Raw genomic sequence first — 23,167 nt, forward strand, 5'->3', positions numbered from 1 at the left:
GTCTCCATGATGGTGACCAGGACTGTGATGGTCTCCATGATGGTGGCCTGGACTGTGGTGGTCATCTCCATGATGGTGACCAGGGCTGTGATGGTCTCCATGATGGTGACCAGGACTGTGATGGTCTCCATGATGGTGACCAGGACTGTGATGGTCTCCATGATGGTGGCCTGGACTGTGGTGGTCTCCATGATGGTGGTGTGGACTGTGGTGGTTGTCTCCATGATGGTGACCTGGACTGTGATGGTCTCCATGATGGTGACCAGGGCTGTGGTGGTCTTCTTGATGATGATGATGTGGACTGTGGTGGTCTTCATGATGGTGGCCTGGACTGTGGTGGTCTCCATGATGGTGACCTGGACTGTGGTGGTCTCCATGATGGTGACCTGGACTGTGGTGGTCTCCATGATGGTGGCCTGGACTGTGGTGGTCTCCATGATGGTGACCTGGACTGTGGTGATCTTTATGATGATGCGGTATGGTCTGATGACCTTCATGTTGATGACCTGGTCTGTGGTGCTCTCCGTGATGGTGGCCTTGACCATGGTGGTCTTTGAAATGATGGTCTGGTATGTGCTGGTCTTCATGACGATGGCCGGGATTTTTCTGGTCTCCATGTTGTTGCGTGATCGAGTGTTCGTCTTTATGATGATGAGTAGGCTTATGGCGATCAGCATGGCGATGGTGATGAACATGGGCATGGTGGTCTTCGTGGTGGTGATGATGGTGGAGATGTCCATGGTGGTCTTCATGATGATGGTGGTGGTGAGGATGGCCCTGGTGGTCTTCATGTTTATGGTGGTGATCATGCTCATGGTGGTCTTCATGATGATGGTGGTGACTATGCCCATGGTAGCTTCCATGTCGATGATGGTGAACTGCATTGTGGCATTCGCCACGGGGATACGTTGAGCTGTAGGGGTGTGCATGATGATGAGGATGATGGTCATGGTGGTGGTCGTCTCTACTATGATGGCTGGTGCAGTGATGATCTCTAGGTGGACAGGCGGGACTGGTGTGTCTGTGGTGACGACTGGGGCTGTGGCAGTCTTCATGGTGGTGATGATGGTGACTGGAGATGCGGTGGTCTCTTCTGTGATGGTGGTCATGCTTAGGAGATGGCGAATGGGAGCACAGGTGGGGAATTTCAGACCAGGAGGGACGTCTTTTTGCACAGGGAATATCAGAACAGCTTTTGGGCCTGTGATGAACACGGCGGGATGAATTTGGCGAATGGCAGCTGTGATGGTGGAAAGACTTGGAGTGAGAGAGCTGAGTGGAGTGGGAATACCTGCTTGAATGCGAATGCTTGCTTGAGATAATCGAGTCAACGCTGGCACGGCGACTTCGCTGCTGCCTGGGCGTCCCACTGCAGCTCTCCGCCTTTCTGGATCTAACTGAGGCCTGACCGGGACTGCTGGGTCTTTGGGAATGTGTCACTCCGAGAGTGGTGAGTCTCATTGGGCTGAGCACCTGCCGCGTGATCTCATTGAGGAAAGCAGAGAATTTCATTTTTTCTTTCACTAAATTTTTCCGGGCGTCACTTTTCCTCCTCTCCTGCTCAATCTCATCCTCATCTTCATGCGCGTCTCCTTCCACACGTGTCGTCAGAGCTTCCATTGATCTCGCTTTGCGGAAGCTTCCATTATTTTCCGAGCCCGTCGCAATCCTCTGTGGATTTTTCAAGGCTCTCTGTGCACTCGCACTGTGAGAGGACGTGCCTTTCTGTTTTTTCTTCTTGGGGAGCGGCCTGCTGGAGTGAACCCTATCTTGTATTAACGGAACCGTGTCGTCCCCTCCTTCTAAGTGTTGATGTTTTCCAGAAATGTCCGTACAGGACTGTGAATGTCGGGGTTTCTTCAGAGAATGTCTGCCCGCAGACTCACTGCTGCATTCAGAACTCAGGCTGGAGGAAGAGGAGGACCTCGAAGAAGAAGAAGAAGAAGAAGAAGAGAATGAGGAGGAGGAGGAGGAGGAGGAGGGGGAGGTGGAAGAAGAGGAGGAAGAAGAAGAGGATGATGATGATGATGAAGAGGAGGAGGAAGAGGAGGATGAAGAAGCGACAGTTGAGGAAATCAAGGAAGTGTCCGATTGAGAGACATGGCGGTGTTTCTGCTTGTGTGGGTAATGATGGGGCTGTGAGGTACGATCCAGGTCAGGCTGGTGTCGGTGGTTGTGGTGATGGTCACTGAAAATGCTGTCCCCTGTTGTAGAATGGGTGCTGACAAAAACAAAAACAGAAAATAAAATGAGATGAGTGTTAAAGTCAAACTGGATCACCAACAGATTAAGCTTTGCTGATTCAATCCATCCTTTACAATATCAACACAAAACTTATTACAGCATGTTTGAAGGTTGAAATTTTGGCACTCAAAGCTCGTGATCACAAAGAACAGACTCACTCATGACTATCATTGTCATCCGACTGATTCTGGTAATGAGAATGGCGGCGGCCCTGAGTTCGGTCTTGGTGCTTTATTTGTTGAGATTTTGAAGTAGTGGTCTTTCCCCGCTTGGGTTGTTTTTCCTCATGGTCACACATTTTGGACTTCTGTCCTTTGGCATTTCCGGCGTCCTGATGGGGATGTATGGATCGGAGCAATTTCTCCATCAAACCGGTGCTTGCAGCTGTGAGTCGACCTCGGAAAGTGGAAAAATATCAACACCTGCAGAGACAAAGACCTTCTTTAAGCCTTTAATGTGTCTTGGTGATTATTTTATAATATCAATAGACTTTTTTTCTAAAATAATTCAACTGCTTTAAACAAGATAATTATGTTCTTAATATAAAAAAAAAAAACAGTTCATAATGAATAAATGCTTCTTGTAGAAAGTGAAAAGCTCCTCTAATTTAGCCACATAATAACATTTATTAAAACAGAATTAAGAGAAATCAATGAAACTAGTAATACATCCCATTTAAAATTAGCTTCATCATTAATTTGTAGAGATGGAAGCCTATTGGAGTCCTGCTATATTCAAATTACCAGCAACACATTACAAACAGCTCATTTCAGAGAGGAAATAAAAAATTCAAACCAGTTCAAATAGCCACCATCTGGTCAACATCTGTACTCACGTTCTTTCACCGACGGCAGCGTTCACTGAAGGACTATGACTCTCTCTGCGTGCTGGACCTTCTAATTTAACTGGCAAGTGCATGTGAAATGCCTACACTCACGTCAATATATGCTCCAGTGCTGGCCAATGACAGAAGGGCCAGATACTTTGAACTCTATTAGCCTCAACTGTCAATGTTTGTATGTGTGAACTTCAATAATGCTGTGCCCCTCATATACTGTGAATAAAATGCAAAGGATGAGCAAAACAAGCTGCAATACATAAGTAATACAAGTATACACAAACCACTGCGGATGGCTCGTAATCTCAAATTCAAAAGATTCTACAAATATGTACTGATCCCACATGATAATGTGCAGATTAGCTATGAGGCATGAAATACTGTGATTTCATAGTGATACGTAACCGTCTCTGGATTTTGGATCAGAGCTGCCAATGCTGACTTCCAGCATTCTTTCCTGATTGTGATCATCTGTGCTTTTCTCTGTGCTACATCAGAAATAGAGAAAGCAGAGGAAAGATGTCAGAGGTGAACTCCTCTGTTAAGTGAGCCTGTATGACTGGAGGCATGGTTGTAGGTGGGTATCAGATGTCTCCCACGGGCTTCTTGTATCACTCGTGTTTTCAGAATAGTCACAAAATGCTCCCCGTATTGTCGGAAAACTTCAGAGCTCGTTTTGTTTATGTGAGAGCGAGATGATAGTTGTGCAAGGCCCAAACCAGACACAAAACACAATCCGAGATGTTTATAGTTCAGTGCAGCAATATAACCCAAATTTCAAGAAAGTTGACTTGATTCATGTATAAAACAAAATGCACTGACTGGCTTTCCCATAAACCCATATTCTATTAATAAATAAACATATAGGATGCATAAATGAACTCATATCACTAATCTGTCAAAACAAATTAGGCATCAAAAAGGTTGAGACAGACCAAAAACCTGGAGTTCACCAATCTGTAATAATGGTATCAGTGAATATGCGTAAAAAAAAGCATTTAAATAATTATTTGATATCATAATTCAAAGAATGTCAAGCAGCTCGAAGCAGATTAAAACTAAAATGGACATTTCTCTCCCAAAACTGTGAGAGACTGGATTCCTCACTTCTCTGATTATATAAAATATAGACATTTCAACCATTTCAGGATACTTACCTTTAACACTTGATATGATTTATAGATTCTACAGGGGAGGAAGTATGTGTGTGTGTGTGAGGATTACAAGTGCCTCCTGTTTTCGTTCACGTTCAACACTTTGCCCAAAGCTCTTTAGAACTGGAGTTTATACGGTTTCCACCTGAGACTGTTGTCACTCTGGTAGAGCAAAACTGTGGAACAAAAGTGTAGCGTCAAAGTGTCAAGTTATTGATCAGGATGTCCCTATTATGTCAGTGCAATGGGCAATCTAATAACTCAGAGTTACTGAGAGATACATTGAACTCCAATTGAGTGACAAAAGCAATTATGAAGCAGGATCCATGGAGAGGTTTCATTATTAAACCACTCCAGACTTGAGCCACCTCCATATGTCAAGAAATCTATCAAACAATGCAAATCGAAGATTTGTGGAGTATATAAGTGGCGGATCAACCGTCCCCAATGTAATATCGCAGCATGTGTAATTTCATCACCTCCGGCAGCTATCCATGCATCGATGCAGCCGTGGCTCAGATCCACCGACAATCAATGGCAAAGTCATGCTGCTGTGACTGCTTGGAAAACGCAATGGAAAGTTTGAGGACTCCCCACATTTTGTGCTGCTGTGGCTCTGACATCTGCACTTCAGTTGGTACGAGCGATTACATTATGCAAGCTCACACAGCCCACAATGAATGCAGATTCCATGGCGATCATGCAGCACACCGTACATATCATTGCTTTTTCTTTCACTGCATTGCCGTTGAACTACCCTGGAGTAGGAAGACATGCTACGGTAGGACTCGGAGAAAACCTGAGCACACGCAGGAAAAAAACACACAAACTTTCTACAGAAAGATAACAAACCTGTTATCACACCTAAGATACTAGAACTGAAAACCTACATTATAGGACATTTGTAGTCGCAAAATGACTTGTGTGTGTGTGTATGGAGAGTTGTATGTATCTTGATTTCTTTATATCCATTGATCGGACTTTGATGTGCTATGTAATTAAATTTTTATATGTGAAAGTCGATTTGTGAGTGTGTACTCAGATTTGTGTGTCTATAAATCTGTGCCTTTTATAATCTATATGTTTGTTTCTTTTGGATTTTCAGACTTTCGTCGATATTTCCATGTTTTGTCGGGCCTTGATGCAGCGATGTAATTCCGCTCATTGATTCAAACTTAACATAAATGTGTCTGGTCCTCTGAACGATGGATCTCAGCAGAAGCAGAAGAGCAAAGTGCACTAGTGAAACTCCAGCTGAGGTTAAAACAGAGTCTTTATAGACCTTTCTTGAAATGTATGTACATTTATGATAAGCACAAAGGAATCTGTGTACAACCGATCACAGACACACAAATATTAATCTGCACATAAAAATATCAGCATGTATGCACAATTAAAATGGCAAAAACACAACTCTGAACACAAGCTCACCACTATATTAGCCCTCTAGCATAGAAAACATCACCTTCTAATAAATTTACTGAATCGAGGGTCTCGTAACTCTTCATTATACGAGTGGCCTGATCAGGAAAATTCCACTTTTCTTCTCGTTATTTCTAAACTAACTGTGACAAACTGTTGACAAGCACAGAATACATGAATGATTCGGTGTACCAAACATAGGATTTCTGGAATTTGCTAAACTACGACAACACACCTGCTTCACAATTCTCATGATATTCTAAACACTGTGAGGGTGTGATAGGGTCCGTCTATGGTCGTTTGCTACAGGAAGATACAGAGGGATTATATCAAGATTATGTCCACCGGAGATCTCTGGTCACATGTTTGGGAAAATCTGATCATTAAATATGGATCTTTCACCTGTTCATTTATTTTTTTACTTAATAAAAACCCAAACAATTACTTATACTGACTTTTGAAATTGTTGAAATCCTTAAACGAATGTAGTACCAACATGAACATTGTGGCGCATATTGATGGGTCCTTATTAATCTTCTATACAATCTTTATCCAGACTAGAATTGCAGTTGCAGAACTGGGCATTATGCAATAGGACAGTAATTCTCTGCAGCGATCTGGAGGTAAAACACGGAGGACGCACTGTTCGAAATCCCATAACTTTATGGAGAAAAGCTATGCATGCAACAATGATGTAATAAACAGATGACACCGAGTTCACAAAGCTCCTCCACAGCGAGCAGAATCCACCACCAGAGGGAGCAGTTTGCAAAACAATGACACAGATGGATGCTGCACACAGACCACAGATAGCATATTGAAGAAGCAGGCTTCAGATCAGGATCACATCAACTTCCGCCAACAAAACAGGACGAGAGACATTTGTCTCTAGTGGGTGTCGACCAGCCACCGCAAGGATTAACTGCCTCTGCTTTAACCCCAGTGGCCCCGGCCACTGCATCTTTTGCCATTCCAGCAACACATCAGTTCAAACAGATCGACCTCAGATTGTGAACAGCCACATCCATCCTCTTGAGATATTTGTACAACTCGGGGTTGCAATCCCAGCTTTATCACATGCAGTAATCCCAGATTACAGCTTGTACAGGTCACCAGTCCATCATCCGGGGGGGAAAATAGAGAAACTCACTTTCAGAGCTACGGGCATTTTAGTGTCATCAGTTAACCGGAATCATGTTTTTGGACAAGGGGAAGACGCCGAAGAAAGCAAATGCACGCACAGGGAAAATGTGGAAACGTCTTAAAGTCAGTGGCCAAGTTCCACCCAGACTGGAACCTGGAACCCGATGGTTATGAGGCCAATAATCCAGGGCCTCGCAAACTTTATGAACAAAAGTTTTATTTACCTGGAGCAAACAAAACACATTTAACCTATACAATGAGGCAAAAGGGGCTTCTAAAGTTTCAGGAATATAGAAGTTTTTGAAACACTTATCTTGTGTTGCATTTATGAAATTACAATTACAATTTAGGATGGGAAACGTTTCATTCGATTTTCAGCTGCTTTTGTACCCGATTTTAGAGGGCTCGTCCTTCTTTTCCAGCATTTTTCAATTTTAAAATAGAACAGGAATACTTTTTTAATCTCACAGGGAAATTCCTTTAAGCCGTGCTCCAGAGTAAATGGATGATATTAACTAAAACACAGCAAACACCATTAACAGAGAGGAGTTATAGTCTTGTGGCCAGAGAGGAAGGGCATTTGAGCAATTTTATCTAATTTCTAAGCAGTTTTGCTTCAAGATTTGTTTTTTTTTATACTTTTAAGAAACTGTAATAATTTCTATAAGGGAATGTCATTTTCATAACGTTCGTCTTTTTTTTATTTTTTAAACCAAGAGCTGTCATTTTGAAAATGACTCCAATTTGTAAATAAAAATGTTTATTTAGGGATAATCTGTGCACATTTATAGTTATTCAAGTGCTTTCATGTTTATACAAAGACGTTCTGAGTTAAAAGTGTCACTGCGAAACCTTTACTTTGACCACCTCCGCTGAAATAGAAACATTGTCATTACGACATACAACAGATGTAGTGTTTTTCAAAAGGCAGTGTAGAGAGAACAAGTGGATACTTGTCCTCCTGCTTCCAGCAGCTTTCTTTTTCAAGAACACATCTTGAAACGTTGCCGCTTCATTGTAGCAAGAACATTGAGCCATAAAGAGGTCGGTACGTCAATTGTGTGAGATCTCATTCACTTGTTTCTGCATCAATATCCTGCTTCCAGCCGCTGTATGAAAACCAAGCAACGAAAGAAAAGGTTTGTTTCATGCATGCCACTAAAACGTGCAATCTATACTTTTAGGTTGCATGAAAACTTCTCCACACACAAGAGGCTCTTCAGAAATGACTCATGATAGTGTACACACCAGAATACTGCATGTCAGGAGTATTCTCATTTAATGGACAGTCAAAAATGTACATACAGTATGTATGACGAGTCTAAAAGCAAAGCACTCGATTTTAGAAGTAAAGCAGACAGTCATAAATAGCTGTGTAGTATGTGTGTGTGTGTGTGTGTGTGTGTGTGAGGGGTTTTATCGGTCACCAAATCTTCTCTGAAGGAGAACTGTGTGGTGCCACTGGAATCATAAATAGATTTATGTTTTCACCGCAAGGAGCAGATAATGTATGTTCTACATTTCTACCAGAATGACCTTTCTCAACAGTTTATTTAGTTTTTGATGAACTTGAGAAGGAAGAAAAAAAAAAAAGGTTTAATAACAAATATCGTCAAACGTAAGCTGGATCACAAATAATCACAAATATAAATACGGCCCCTCTTCACCCAAGCAACTACTGGATCCTGTGGCTGCGCGCTCTCATCCTTGGTCACTTTTAGAGTTTGTGTGTCGCTTCACTTGGTTTTTCTATTTTAAAAGACGCGTGAAGAGTCCTCACATTTTCCAACAGCCCGATTGTGAATGTATGAAACCAAATGCAGCCTCTTCAACTCGACAGCTCCCTCTGCTGGGCTAAGCGTGTATTGGAGAGTCCCGTTTCATCTCGGTCTGCACAGCTTGTTATGTTGTGTATTAATGCACAGGTAAAAAAAAAAAAAAGAGAGAGAGAAGTGATGGTCGCTTGTTTTCAGTTCTTCCCCACGCGGATGTTGGGGTTGAGAAGAGGATCTAGATTGGGGTCTGAGCCGGCCGAGGCACGTCCGAGTTTAGCCATGATGATTATCAGAGTAAAGAATCCCAAAACTCCCACCAGAAGAAGCATGAAGACCCGCTGCTTCCAGGACAGAGACGACCGCTTTCCCCCCGAGCGGTTCCTGCAGAGTCACAAACAAAGAGGACGACTGTCAGACCACCTAATCGGTCGTTTTAGATAATAACGCTGTCAAACACGAGTCTAACTTTCGCAATGGTGGCAAGAACTTCTTTTTTCTGTGAAGTCAATCATTCCCATCATCAATGGAAGTCAGTTTGTTTGAGCAAAAGTGGCGTAACACAATGTCGACACCCGCAATTTGTCGGGCCGATGTCAGCACAAAGCAAAAAAAAAAAAAAACAACGACCTTTTTTGTGGTTAAATTACATTCATGTCAGATATATACATATATAAAGCATTTTTTTATTTTTACCCCTGGTTCTAAGCTACAACTGTTTCTTGTATTTTTGTTTATTTTATATTTTGTCTTTTTCTTATCTGTTTATTTTCCTTTGTTTATTGTGAGTATTCCCTTTTGTTACAAGTATAGATATCATAAAGGACATTGAGTTTGGGAGAAATGTGCCTGTACTGTGAAGGATTGTCTGTTGTAAATTTTGGAAAATCACAATAAAATACTAATTAAAAAAAAAAAAAAAATTACATTCATGTCAAAACAGAAAAAAGCCGAAGGTTGCAGGATTCTCGCAACCGGAGAAGGGGCCGGCTTTAGCCAACAACAGTGGCAAAGAGGATTTCAAATTACCCCTACCTTCAGTTGTTATTTAATTCGTTGATCGATTTGTCCCGCAGCAGTGTCGCAATACTCACTTGAGAATGCGAGCGAACCAGCTCAGCGCAGGCCTCCGCCGGTACTTGTCGTCGTCGAAGTCAATCTGTGTGACGGAGCTGTGGGCGACATCTCGCGTGTCGTAGATCTTCCTCGGCGACGACGCTGCGGGACGACGACGACGTTTCGATGTCATACGTTTAATATTCGGTGTGTGTGTTGAACCCTCCGCACGGCGGGCTTCGCGTTTCTGTACCTGTGTGTATCGTGATTGAGTCAGAGTTGGCGGCAGTAGTGAAGTTGATGACGGCGTGCTCGGGTTTATTTGGATCTCCATTTTTATGATTCCCGCTGAAGTCGTCCTGCGTGGCGGGTGGGGCGGAGCTGGGCGGTGCACCAAGGCTGCTGTTGTAGGAGTGGCTGGGGTAAATGTTGCTTTGTTCTTGTGCTGCAGACAAAATAAAAAAGCTTAATCGTGTCGCACAATAAGGACTTTCATCGGCAGTTTAAGAAATAACTTCAACCAAACAGAAGATATGAGCAAATACACTTATGATGCAACTTTACCGTCGAACGTTGACCAGTCTCGGTAATCGGTGACATCGCTCGCTGTGGTTTCTTCAAGGCCCCCGATGGGTTCCTCGATCTGTCAGCGAAACACCAGATTTGATTACTGGAGAACATTACACCTGTCATCTCACTCATCTGCACAACAGACTCGGCATGTGGAGAAATTAAAGTTTGAAATGATCGAATCACGTCCATGTGAGGCGCCGGTTTCTGAATGTGAAATGATAAGCGAGCGTCGGGATGTTCTCAGTTTGGAGAAAGAGAACACCGACTGCCTTCACCGCTCACCTTCAGCATATTAAATGTGTGCTGCTTTCAATCGATTTTTCCAGTATTCCCTTTGTGATGAAGAACTGGAGCTGGGAAATAACACTTCTCTATTCAAACCCAACAGGTTGCTCCAGAAAAAAACTAGCTACTCCACCTTGCAGCCTGTCAGAGCCAACTGCTGCATCAGTGAGGTAGTTTAATTGTTGTTTAGTGCGACATGGGTGACTCGATCGTAAACTGCTTCAATTACAGAGACAAACCAACAGATGAAGTTGGAATGAGTCTTTGTCAGAATGCGAGGACGGCCAGCAGTGGTGAAGACAGTGGTGAAAATACTTCAGACATATTTGATTTACTGTGCAGAGATTTGGGGCAATACCGATAAATGTAGAATACTTTGACAGTCTATACAGCAGGAATAACTGCCATAAAGATAATCTACCACAGTGGTTACAGCGATCACACTAATCCACTACTGTTACAGTGAAATACATTAAAACTCACTGATCTCGACAATCGACAGTCGGGGAGCTCAAGCAAAGTCAAACCATGCGGTACAAACAAAAGGTCTTCGAGTACAGAGAAGAAGAAGATGTAATGTGCACTAGATGTTTTTACACTCAGTTTATTTACTTGCCGTTTGCTTTCTTTGCTTTATTTTGTGGCGATTTAAGTTTATAAAAGTTATAAGTTTATGATTGGTCTGCAAACATACTGGAGAGGATTTAATGAGCCAATACATCTTCCTACTACTTTTTACTACTTTTAAGATTTACCCAGTGAGCAGTTAGTTTGTTATGGCGTATCGCACGTCCCGCTGATTTATTACCATCTAAACCTCACCCTCTCTGTGATTAAACAATCACTATTTGAGACTATTAAATCCACAAACAGCTTTACTTGGTGTCACATTTCAGAAGCTCAATTAAAAAAAAAAAAAGAAAAGCTTATTCAATCCTTCTAATTTGTTTTCATTAGTTAATTTCTTTGTAAAATAAAGATGAAATCTTTACCGATTCTGCCCTTCCTGGGTTTACTGAACGCCTGAACAGACACACTTTTATTAAGTTGGCATGCAGCTGTCTGACTTGTTTGACCCGTTTTGTTTTTTGTTTTTTTTCCCATCCCGAGTAAACCAGAAACACCCAACATCCAAATGTCGACCCACCTAAAACTGGCCATGTCAGCTCAGCCGTCTTTAAAGTGATGAGTGCTTGTCTCCTGCCTGGAGCGCAGCGACTCCTCATAAGCGCATCGTGCAACTCCACTTCAAATACTATCCATACAACAATAATAAAAGGGGCAGTCTTACCAGCGGCAGCCCTAAGCCGGCTCTGGCCCAGTTAACGGACGACAGCTGCTCTTTTAGCACATCAGCAACTAGGTTGGCCATGTTGGAAGGAGGGAAGACCGGGCCCTGGCAGGTGGGACACTGGTATCCTGCTGGCGCCGTATGGAGCGGCAGCCGAGAGGCCAGGTCGTTAAGACACGACCAGTGAAACACATCTGTGGAAGGACGGGTGAAAAAAAAAAACCCCAAAAAACCTTTACATCACAGAAACACTATTTTACATTCACACACACACCGAGTCGAGTCGATCATCTTACCATAGCAGACCAGCCGGACTGTGTCTTGTGAAGCCAGTGAATTATTGCACAGGGAACAGTTGGGATTGTAGTCGCTGTCCTGAAGCCATTGCAGATACGACTGCACGATGCACTGCAAGCGAAAGCGCAGAACGTTAACGTGACGCTACGAGGTGCAACGCGGACGTACGGCAAGTTGTTCACGGACGACTCACCTTGTTGTGGTTGGAGACGAGGCAATGCTCGCACACGTTCACGCGATGCTCGAAGCAGAATAAATTGGTCACTTTTCTCTTCGGACACTTGCAGAGACCCATCGCCGCCTGCACTGTGTTCGCGGCGAGACACACAAACGCAGTTCTCCCATGAACAGAAACCAAAGTCTTCAGACGGAGAATCAATGTCTCCATTATCTTTTACTTAAAGGCAGTCTTGCTGTTTACTGCTGGCAGATGCATCAAACATGTGAAGTGTCTTTATTTACCGGCAAATAAAAAGCATTGCGCTCAATCTATTTATCCCGAGGCCAATCTTCCTTTAATGCAGCCAAGAGGCAAAGATTGACATAACTTTATCTCTTCTACATTTCCTGACAGCTAGAGATTTCCCCAGAGACACTCGATGTTGACTTATAACCATTTAAGTGCAGCGAGCTTCACAATTTACTTCATATTGTGAGAAAAATGTATCAGAAAGGGTTTGAAAGTAAGCTGAAACTAGTTGTGAGATGGCCGTGAGAATTCACCGTGTAGATGGGAAAGCAGAAGTCACTACTAATATTTACTAATTTATTTTACAACCTGGACACCCATGCTTATGTATGATGTGAAGTGATGTGATAATCTATCAAAGATGAACAAATCAAAGAAAAAGACTGAATGCTGTTCTCCTAAAGTAAGAGGTGGTTCTGATATGCAGCAGGGAGCATAATTACAACAGAGTTTGCATCCATTTGGTGAGAAAAGGGTCCCTCTTGATCAATACGACATGTTTCTGAGTAACCACCGGCAATATTTATATCTGAATGAAAGAGATTTCTTTCACAATAGCAATGCACCCCCACAAAGACATGGATCAATGTTTGGATCAAACATCAAATGAAAAAAATTGTTGTGAAAAAGTAAATAGGGATTGTCTCCCGCCAAACAAATCAATCAATGCCATGTTGCCTTAAAGCCAGACTGGAGGTCCGTTTAACAGTGAGAGAGTTAAACGGAAACTGTTGTTTTCTTTCATGCAACATTAATCTGTGTTTGTGGTTTTTATCCAATGACACACTTAAGCAAAACTCATACATATTCGCTTGGGTGCTCCAACAATTACACAAGAGGTGGGAGAAAGAGTTCATTGCAAGACACTAATGTGATATTAGATTCTGATAACAGGGCATTGCAACCTGCAAATCTTTCTAAACTTAGAGGCTTACTATTCAGGGGGGAAACTGTTGTTTTCGCCATTTAATATTGCTATTCATGCTGTTTTACATAAATCCTTCAAATATAATACAACTGATCCCCATGACCCTGAAGTGGACTAAAAGACTGATGGAAGGACAATAATTGATTGAATTTATTGATCTGTTTGTGCTTCTTTTCTTTTTGTTTGTGTTGGTGTGTCTGAAAGGTTGATTCTTTAACTTTTAGATTCAACAAACTATTCGCTAGAAGCCAATTCATTAGTTACACTTGTTTTAATGCAATTTGGTCCATTATAAAATTGACACACCTACAGGGCTCTTGTACTAGATCACATTCGACTGTGACAGTGTACATAATTAATAATCACTAACAGGATTTCTCTACACACTACCGAAATTACTATGTTGACATGTTGAAAGAAAAAGAACAGATCTTATACTGATTAGGCGATTAAGCTCATCCTTTGTCATCTTTATACAGCTATTAGTATCAGGATGGCATGTCATTGTTATAAGAATACACAATGATTCGAATTAAAGTGAATAAGAGATCCTTCTCTAGATTTACATACATATATAGCTATAGTAGGCATACTGTTTGTTGAAGTGATTCCAGGTGATATTATTATTGGTACCATACACCTTTTGAGTTCACGATTGAAAGGAAATTGCCTCTCGAGTCAGCTTGTTGTCCTTTTTTTAACAAAGAGTCAGTGAGTTTCGACACATCCTGACTTTTACCGGAGCTAACGCATGTTAGCCATTAGCTTAGCTGGAAGTTATCTGTCGTAAGCGGGCTCGCCACCGGACCCGAAGAGGAGGTCCCCCACCAATCAACACATGTCAACGTTACCTGTCACACAGACTTTAATGAATCCCCGCTGGTTTCAGGTAATATTGTGTCATCGAGTCTCCAGAAGCTTCATCAGCTGGCTGCTTCCTCTGTTTATGTGCCACGTCTCTTCCGCCTCCGTCACTTCTTCCTTGTTCCTCCCAATGGCGCTCCGGGATGATCTGCCCCCTGTCGGGCTGGAGGAGATACTGTGTCATGTAACATTAAAGAACAAATTCGTTGGGAAATTAATTTTGACACATCTGTTCACCATAAAAAAAAGAAAAAGAAAGATAAAATCAAGATCTTCCAGACGTCATTAAATTAGCACTGGTATCTTATTTTATGTCTTATTTTATGGTCTTGGTCTTGACTCGGTCTCAGGTTAGGTGGTCTTGACTAGCTGTAATACTTCCCACAAGTACAACCCTTATACACAAAAATAAATGGAAAACAGGGAAGAAAAAAACAAAGCAGTTGAATTGTGAACATCACGTGCTCCGCTTCTTATGAAATTCATAGGTAAAGCGCTAAGCACATGATATTTCCTATAGTACTTTTTGCAGATAAGCATGACAATCACATAAAACAAATTACTTCACAATAATACAAAACAAAACACAATACAATGTAAATCACTAAGTTAATTAAAAGCTTTTCTATGTGAAATTCAGAGTCAGTGCTATCTGTGTGGTGATGCTTTTATAATTTCTGTCCAGATATGGTATGAAAAAAAAATGGATGGCTCAGTGGATGGTTGTATAATCTCTGTTAGTGGTTCTCAATCGTGGGTTTGTTTCAAACAGCCACAGATAGCCATAGTGATGCACATAAAATAAATGATAGTATAAAATAATTTGAAAAACAACAGCAAATAAAGCTTTACAATTCACAGTTTACACATAAAATCAGCATCTTAGACGGTATTAAAAGCAAAGACGTAGAATTGGGTCTTAAGATTATAATGTGCAGTGGGAGATTGGTCCACAGTCTGGGAGCTTGAGACATGAAATGCACCGTCCCCTCTGATCTTCAACCTGGTTTTTGATGAGCGACGACCTAAAGGGAGCATGCAGAGCTGTATGGGCGTAGCAGCTCAGAGAGGCAGATAAGGGCAAGACCATGAAGGGATTTAAGAGTAAAGAAAGAAAGAAAGAAAGAAAAAAAAGAACCGGTAAATGAAAAGGCAGCCAGTGGAGTGAGACTAAAACAGGTGAAATGTGCTCATGTTTCAGTTTACCAGTTAAAAGATGAAATTCGTTTTGCACCAGCTGGAGACGAGCGACAGCGAACCCACTCGCCCTCACATACAGCCCATTGCAGTAATCCACCTTTGTCCGTGTGGTAACAATGATGTGAATTACAGTTTAGAAATGTTGCCTCTCAAAAGCTGGCTTTATTCTGGCCAGCTGCCTCAAACCAAATGAAAAAAAACAACAACTGTGGATTTCACCACTGACATTATGTGACTTTCTAAAAGAGATCAGGAGGGAGGCCTGAGGATTTGACTGCTCTGAGGTTGTTAAAGAAAACCACAATAATATATTTTCTGGAGGGAATAGAAGACAAGAATAACTGCACATCGCTTTCATTTTGAGCTCTGCATCCATCAGCATATGGCTCCATTGTAATGTTTTAGTAAAGCAGAGATTTGAATAGGGGAAAGAAAACAGTATGGAAACCGGTGATTCATGCCACCAAAAATGGAGCAAGGATGCATATCAAAATGGCTTTACCAGATTGTCTATCTTTAATTGTCTTTACGTTCTATACACAATATCACTGTAGTGCTTGCCAACCTGAAGTCCCTGAAGGGGATTGTCACACTAAAAATCGCTGACAGACACAAATACCGACAGGTTAGAAAGGCCTCCAGAATAATGTCTGACCCTATCACCCCTCTCGCCATCTTTCTGCTCTCCTACCATCTGGATGAAGGCTCCAGAGGATTCACACAAGGTCTGCTGGAGCCTACCAGAGCCCCAACACCGAGGAGGTGTTGGGGTTCAGATCCTGCCTCCATCGTGTGAAGTGACAGTGAGCACAGCTGGATCCACTGATCCCATCAAGCCGCCGACTCGTCACACCGGACAACACGTAACCTTGATCCGTGTACATCTTTGTGTTTTGTAACATCGGAGAGTGTCTGATGGCTCTGAGCAACACATCAGGTCCACAAACAGAGAATCGTCAACATCTGGATCAAATCTGTGCGACATGGTGGTGCAGTGATTATCTCCTCCTCAGGCTTGACATACGAATATGAGGAGTTTTGGCAATTCTGCCGCGGCTTGGATTAGTTTTATACAGGTTAATATAACAATTAGATTTAAAGCATATTTTCCATACAATAAGTTACATAAAAATCACACTGTAGCACTTTTATTTTTTTTTGTAAAGAAAAATGTAAAGATACAACAGCAGGGACTTTCTCTTTTAAAATGTTGAATTTAGATATGACAAAAATGTTAATCAAAAACTTTGAATATGACTTGAAATTGTGGGTGTGCTCAGTAAAGAGTAGAACATCTTGGTAAATGACACAGTGCAAGATGAATCATTCTACTTTTTGTTCAGGAAGTGAGCAGGAGGGAGCTTTAATAGATCAACTGGAAAATGATCTGGAAAAGGGTAAAACAGCTTCTTGTGTATGTTCACAGACGCTTTAAGTGTGCATGACATTCTATAGTTGAATATAGTCTAATAGTGGCTACTTAATGGCAGGAAGTATTTATGTGTTTCTCCCACATCTGGTTACTTCGAGGTACAAATTCTCCATTATGTCTCATTTTCTCTACTAATCATGATAATGGATGCGGCTTTTAATGACTCAGTATCTAGTGTTATTTGTTTTCTTCACATTGTGTCATTACACAAAAAGCCATAAATTCTTCCAAAACCAATTTCATAACAACAGACATCCGTATCCTTAAATTGTGCCATCACTGAAATGAAAATTTTTTTATTAGGAAATTGATTGAAATTTAATTTGACACTAAAATGCTCCTTGCTTTCTGAAGAAACACTGACCTCCCCCCTCCCTCCCTTTTTTTATTTTTTATTTTGGCAAGCATTGATATATTTTTGCTTTGATAATATTGCCCTGAGGCACATCTTCCACAGAATGCTTTCTTCAATCAATCACAAATCAGCTCCGTCCTCGCAGATCAAGATATTAACCTTTCTTCAGCAAGCCAGCCCACAAAATGTTACATTATTGATCCCCTTGGTGCGCGAGGATCTTTTAAGGGGATTGTCGATGACTCTGTGGGTCTGCCATCAAGCTCGCGAGTTCCTGCAGTGACTTCATTAAAAGTCAAAGTTAGTTTATTTGTGAATGAAGCGAACGGCACCGAATAACAGATGTCGGGCTCACTGGGATGGTTTGATTGCAGCCAAATGATGCGTCTTCCTGCGATCTGGCGCCGCAGCGTTAACGAGCAACATCCTGCAACTTCCTGCCAAATGTCACAAAGGGGAAAATGGAAAATGGGAGGAAAGAGATGGCGGGGGGGGGGCTGCTACATGACTTGACCATTCCTGACAGACGCAGCAATAATTCAGAGCTGTTGCTTTAAAAAGTTGCCCGGGACCTCACGTCTCACACGTCGGCGGCCATGATGGCTCTAAATTGAGGCCTGAAGAGCACTTTTGAACGCACGGCGATGACATCGACGCGCGGCCCGCTCATGCATAGCAATGACTTTTTGTCTTCACTGTATGCATGTGGGCTTGTGTGTCTAAATGGCCATGGATGTGTCTGAGAATGGGGCTACAAATTGTTTCCTTCACAGTTCACTGCACATGTGAATTGCCTGCAGAGGGAAGCGTTGAGAGAGAAATGGGAAAATGAAAAAAAAAAAAAAATCAAAAGAACAAACGCAGTCTTGAGGAGTGCAAAAAGGGGGAGAGGGTGATGTGCTGTACATCCACAGGGTTTGTCACGAGATACTCAAGATACTCGATGTATGGGAAATATTACAAGAAATATCATTTATATATTGAACGAGTTGCCCTAATTGTTTCATTAAAGTTGACCAGTAAAAAAAAAAAAAAAATGGAGGAATTCAGTCTCGACTTAAATACAATCCACTTCAGTGATTAAACTATGTTGTATATGTGAGGAATCATCTTGTCCCCAGAGACAAACGGCTTCATTCCGGTCAAGAAAAATATGAAAATGAGGCTAAATTGCTTTGTGCAAATGAGCGTGGACTTGTGGCGTCCTCGGTGATGACCGGAGACGAGTATAAATCACTGACAAGGGCCAAGGGCGCTCGGAGAGGGCATCGGAAAAGAGCGGGGCTATCAGATGGAAGGGAAATTTAAAGACAAATGACAGAGGCGCTGGAGGACAAATCAGCCCTGGAGCTGATGCAGCTGGGGGCCTGAAACAACCACAGCGAGGTTAGCCGGGTGACAGTGATTGATTGAGTCTGGCGATTATTGATCAGCTATCAGCTCCATCTGAGAGGGTGAGCGTTACGATTCGGGCGCGGCTCGTTCAACGGATCGCCTCCGCCGCGCCTCAGTGACTGTAGGAGGTGGTGCTGCACTCACACTTTTGAGATCATGCTGCGTTTAATTCAAGTGGAGTTGGCGCGAGGGTTTCGCATCTGTCACACAGCGGAGGAGGAAAAAAAATCACTGCGGAGATCTTGTCACACAGCCTGAGAAGTCGAGATGTTTCGCTGGTCATGGGACCGCCTTGCAACAAATGTCTTGCACCTTTTGTTGTTATTTTTTATTTCTCTCGATGTTCTCGACGTGTCTAGATGTGTAAATCAGATGGCGTCAACAACAATGTGTTTAATACTGATGTCTTGCTTGAATTCAGAGTATTTTATGGGCAATATGTCCAAATAAACAACATATGATTACTCTTCCGATGTAAATCACATTTGAACGGTGGTGGTGGGAGTGTGTGGGTGACTGGGTCGAGGCATGGTGGGCGTTTATTTGTGATTCCATCAATAGTTGACAGATGATGTCTTGTGCTCCTTGGAAATCATTTCATGATGTTGTTGAATCTAATGTTGCAAATTAGCCTGAGATCCACAGAACCACCAGTCGAGCCGGGGACATTCTTACACAACGTCACAAGTAAAAATGCACCGTTTTGTGAATTTACGTTTCAGAAAAATGTCACGATCGTTTTAAAAATGATGTCTATTTATGACAGAAATGCTGAAAACAATGTAATTAGCACGTTGGGCCACCAATGGGTGCTGTTAGTATTTTTTGTAATGAACACACACACGTAGGCAGAGAACCATAAACACCTGCAATGGAAGATACACAAACATTTACGTGGACTGACTATGGAGCTGGATTACTATTATGGGTGACTGTCAACTATAAAACTACAAAGTCCCAGGAGAAAAAGAACTGGGAGAATAGTTTTGTGCCTGAAAAGAATGTGTTGTATTTGGCACTGTATAAATAAAGTAAAATTGAATTGAATCATTTTATTGTCATAATAAATTTGCCCTTCCTTTCTCCTCTTTAAATACAGATATAAACATACAAATATAAGCAGAAAGATATTTACTGTAATAAAAATATGTACTGTAATAATAAAAAATAAGTAGAAGCATAAGAATCCTAAAATAGGTAGCGTGTTGTGAGTCGTGCCATTCTGGAGGACAGCGTTGTTGTTATTGTCCATCTCCTGTTGGATGTGCAGAAAATCAATTTATTAAGGCCACGGTGTGCATGCACAGTAGCAGCGTTTCAGAAAAGTTCTGTTTCTACAGAGTTCGGAGTGTTTTCGAAAAGTTCCACCTTGGGAGCTGTTTTCAAAAAGTCCCGCTTTCAGTACAGACACCCAAAACAAAGCGTAAGTTTTATGTTCTCACTTAAAAAAAAAAAAAGTCATGATGTAAATGGAGTATTATTAGCACTGAAAGTCAACACATCATAGACGTCGTGTACACAGCTGCGTCCAACTTAGTGTTTCACGGCGCTGCAGCCAATCACAGTTGAGTATGGGTGAAGGCGGGTTACAGCCTGGACAGTCCCTCACAGGTCCAACGCGGAACCACAGACATGCACTCACATTCACAGCTATTTAGAAAAACAACAGTTTATCTCATGCACCTCTCCAGGCTAGAGTACACAGCACAAAAACACCCTGAAGCCCAGAATCGAACTGGGGATCGTCTCACTGTGATGCCAAATTCTCCAATACAATCAGCCTGCAGTCACACTGTGTGGGCTAGAGGAATAAAAAAAGATTGAATATTTGTTTTTTGGTTTAAAAGAAAAAAAGTTCTTTCATTTGTTTTGCATCTGTGCACAAAGCGGAAGATGTGATCATTTATTGCAAACATAGACGAGTAGTGTCAAGCAGCCCACTTTCACCCCCCACCCCCTCTTTTGTGTTCTTTGTGGCCCGCAAAATACAATATATTCCAAAAATAGTTATGCAATTAACAACGGTTGAAACCAACATAAATCGCATTAATTCCTGTAAGTAAAGGCATTTCAAGTGGAAATGATCAAATACATACATTTGGTTTGCATTCATTTATGTTTAATTACTTGCACCACTTATCACACACCATTAAATAATCCAGTACTGCTTTTCCCCTCCCTTACAGACGCGGATAATATCGCTGCTGCACGGTCGATATTGTAATGATATGCAGTTTTACTTGGGTTTTGCACTGATTTATACCGAGGAAAGCTATTTGGCCTTTCCATTGACACATGTGAGAGTGGCAGAAAACGGTTTAATGGAATAAAGCTCAATATTAATACAGACTACGATTAAAAAAAAAGAATTAAGCACAATAAATAAAAACTTTTCAAGCCATATCAAGCCAAAGCGAACATCAGGAGTTTTGGGAAAGTAGTCTTTGATCGCATGATCTCCATCTGTATCTACTGCCTACCAGTAGGTGTAATCACTTTAGTTTTGGATTAAATATTGATCAGCTGAACGTAATTCAGAGCCGTGAAAACAGACTTTGGTGTTTTTTTGACCAAGTTAAAACAAGTAGATGTTACCTGTGAAAACAGTCAGATGTATAATAAATACTGAGATGACAGTTAAATGTGCTTTATTTGTATTTCTCAGCACCAATCAAGCATTTTCAAGACGAACACCCCTGTTTACCCCATTTCAGAGCCGAGCTGCGAGTTTCTCTAAATTTGACATGTTTGTTTCTTTTGATGCTTTTTTTTTGTTGTTGCTGTTGTTCTTGTCCCACTTTTTTTTTTCTTTTTTTTGTTCTCTTCCCGCGCATGATGACTGAAAATGAAGGGAAATGAAATCCACGGTCACATAAGCACATCATCTGATTCCCAACGTAATTACACAGTGGATACTGTTACTTTATCAGGACGGTGGCGCAGAAGCAAATCCATCAGGCCTCGCTCTGGATGAAATTGGACTGACTGATTGATTTATGTATGTCAAGTGAAGGGCAAAGAGACGGACACAAAAGAAACCGCCGAGTGTGAGAGCGGGTCAGGGGAGGGGAGCCGCAGATATATGGATGAAGCGTGGCCCCCTGATGGGGGACGGAGAGTATTGGATCAGACAGAGACAAATGGAGTGTGAGAGACGGAGAGAAAGGAATTCAGACATATGCCTGCTGACCTCAACTCTTTTTTTTTTCTTTCTCCCCCTCCCGACAAATCAATACAGGGAAATGTGCATGTTTGTGTGATCATGTGTGTGTGTGTGTGTGTTTGTGTGATCTTTCGAGGGAGGGAGGGAGGTTCTCCCGGTGCCCTTCCCAATAAACATCACAACGACAGTGACATTACCTCGGGCCTGCCTGACTCCTCCCCAACCTCTGCACATGGCTCGATTCAATTCTGGGCCCTGTAATCTTGTAAAAGTCTGAGAGGTCTGGAGCACTTAGGCTGTCCTCGTCACTGAGCCGGGCGAGGAAAGTGGCGGACAAAGCAAGAAACATTACTGCTGCACAACACAGGCAGAGCTCTATGATTATTTATGTGGGGGCAAAGGGCGGTATGAGAGGTAAACTTAAGCGGCACTTCAAAGTAATAAACATTTATATTGAGACTCCAAAAAGCCAAGGAAGAAATGGAAAGGGGTTGTGTTTCTGCCATTGGGGTGAGACTGGAACCATTTACATGTTGATGTTAGAAATTGACAGTTTTGGTAACGAATGGTTATAGAAAGACGTTTTATGTTTGAAATACTTGTATATACAGTTGAAATTTCTGAGGACGACATAAACTGAACTGAACAAGCAAGTGGGTGAAGACGTTCTGATTGTTGATATAGTGGAGTTATTTCATCTTGATTATTTATGGCTAATCAAACCTTTCTTTTTTCGATACATTTATCCGGTTGGACATATTCTCTTAGCTGTATTATTCTCTTCAATATCTACTCTTTTATTACCTATATTGAGATATTCAACAGAGCACTGGGCAGGTTTATTGGGGCAAAATAAGAGCAAAACTATCATTGATCATTTCCACATAGACAGAAAAAAAAAGACACTATTATTCTTTATTACAATGACAGGTAGCAATATTTCCTAATCATGGGTGGGTGTCCCTCGTGTGACCCCACTGAAGCACCGCCCCCACTGCATAAATAATTCAGCTTTAAATCCAACTGAAATTGTATGACATTAGCTGTGCCTTTCTCGTTTCTTCATGCAGTTTAACAGACAGTGACGCATTTACATGCGGGAAAAAAAAAAGATAATTAGAAGCAAAGAATTAAAATGAATGGTTGATTATTAGTTGCTTTTGTGCATCTGCCAGATTCTCTCCCACTCACTCCCAACACACACACACACACACACACACACACACACACACACACACACACACACACACACACACACACACACACACACACAGGCAGACAGAGAA

At 41.8% G+C, this 23,167-nt stretch overlaps 1 protein-coding gene across 2 annotated transcripts; it reads right to left on the minus strand.

Annotated features, from left to right (window-relative positions):
- Positions 1-8,073: 8,073 nt before the first annotated feature.
- zfpl1 (zinc finger protein-like 1) lies at positions 8,074-14,439 on the minus strand. Of its 2 annotated transcripts, none has more exons than XM_080508944.1 (8): positions 14,324-14,439; positions 12,269-12,381; positions 12,075-12,186; positions 11,779-11,972; positions 10,194-10,272; positions 9,883-10,074; positions 9,668-9,791; positions 8,074-8,957 (listed from the first exon to the last, which is right to left on the minus strand). In XM_080508944.1, exons 2-8 carry the CDS (start codon positions 12,368-12,370, stop codon positions 8,771-8,773), a joined length of 990 nt encoding a protein of 329 aa, XP_080365070.1. In that variant the 5' UTR covers positions 12,371-12,381; positions 14,324-14,439; the 3' UTR covers positions 8,074-8,770. The 2 variants fall into 2 exon arrangements, with proteins under 2 accessions (XP_080365070.1, XP_080365071.1); XM_080508945.1 differs by having other exon boundaries at positions 12,269-12,376; positions 14,324-14,418.
- Positions 14,440-23,167: the final 8,728 nt, after the last annotated feature.

The sequence above is a fragment of the Blennius ocellaris genome (genome assembly GCF_963422515.1).
Source record: "Blennius ocellaris genome assembly, chromosome: 14".
Classification (NCBI taxonomy): domain Eukaryota; kingdom Metazoa; phylum Chordata; class Actinopteri; order Blenniiformes; family Blenniidae; genus Blennius; species Blennius ocellaris.

Coding starts and splice junctions, on each gene's coding strand:
- zfpl1 (XM_080508944.1), bottom strand. CDS start 12,370: ATGGGTCTCTGCAAGTGTCCGAAGAGAAAAGTGACCAATTTATTCTGC. Junction 12,187..12,268: donor TCGTCTCCAACCACAACAAG/GTGAGTCGTCCG, acceptor TTTCGCTTGCAG/TGCATCGTGCAGTCGTATCT. Junction 9,792..9,882: donor CTCAATCACGATACACACAG/GTACAGAAACGC, acceptor GTCGTCCCGCAG/CGTCGTCGCCGAGGAAGATC.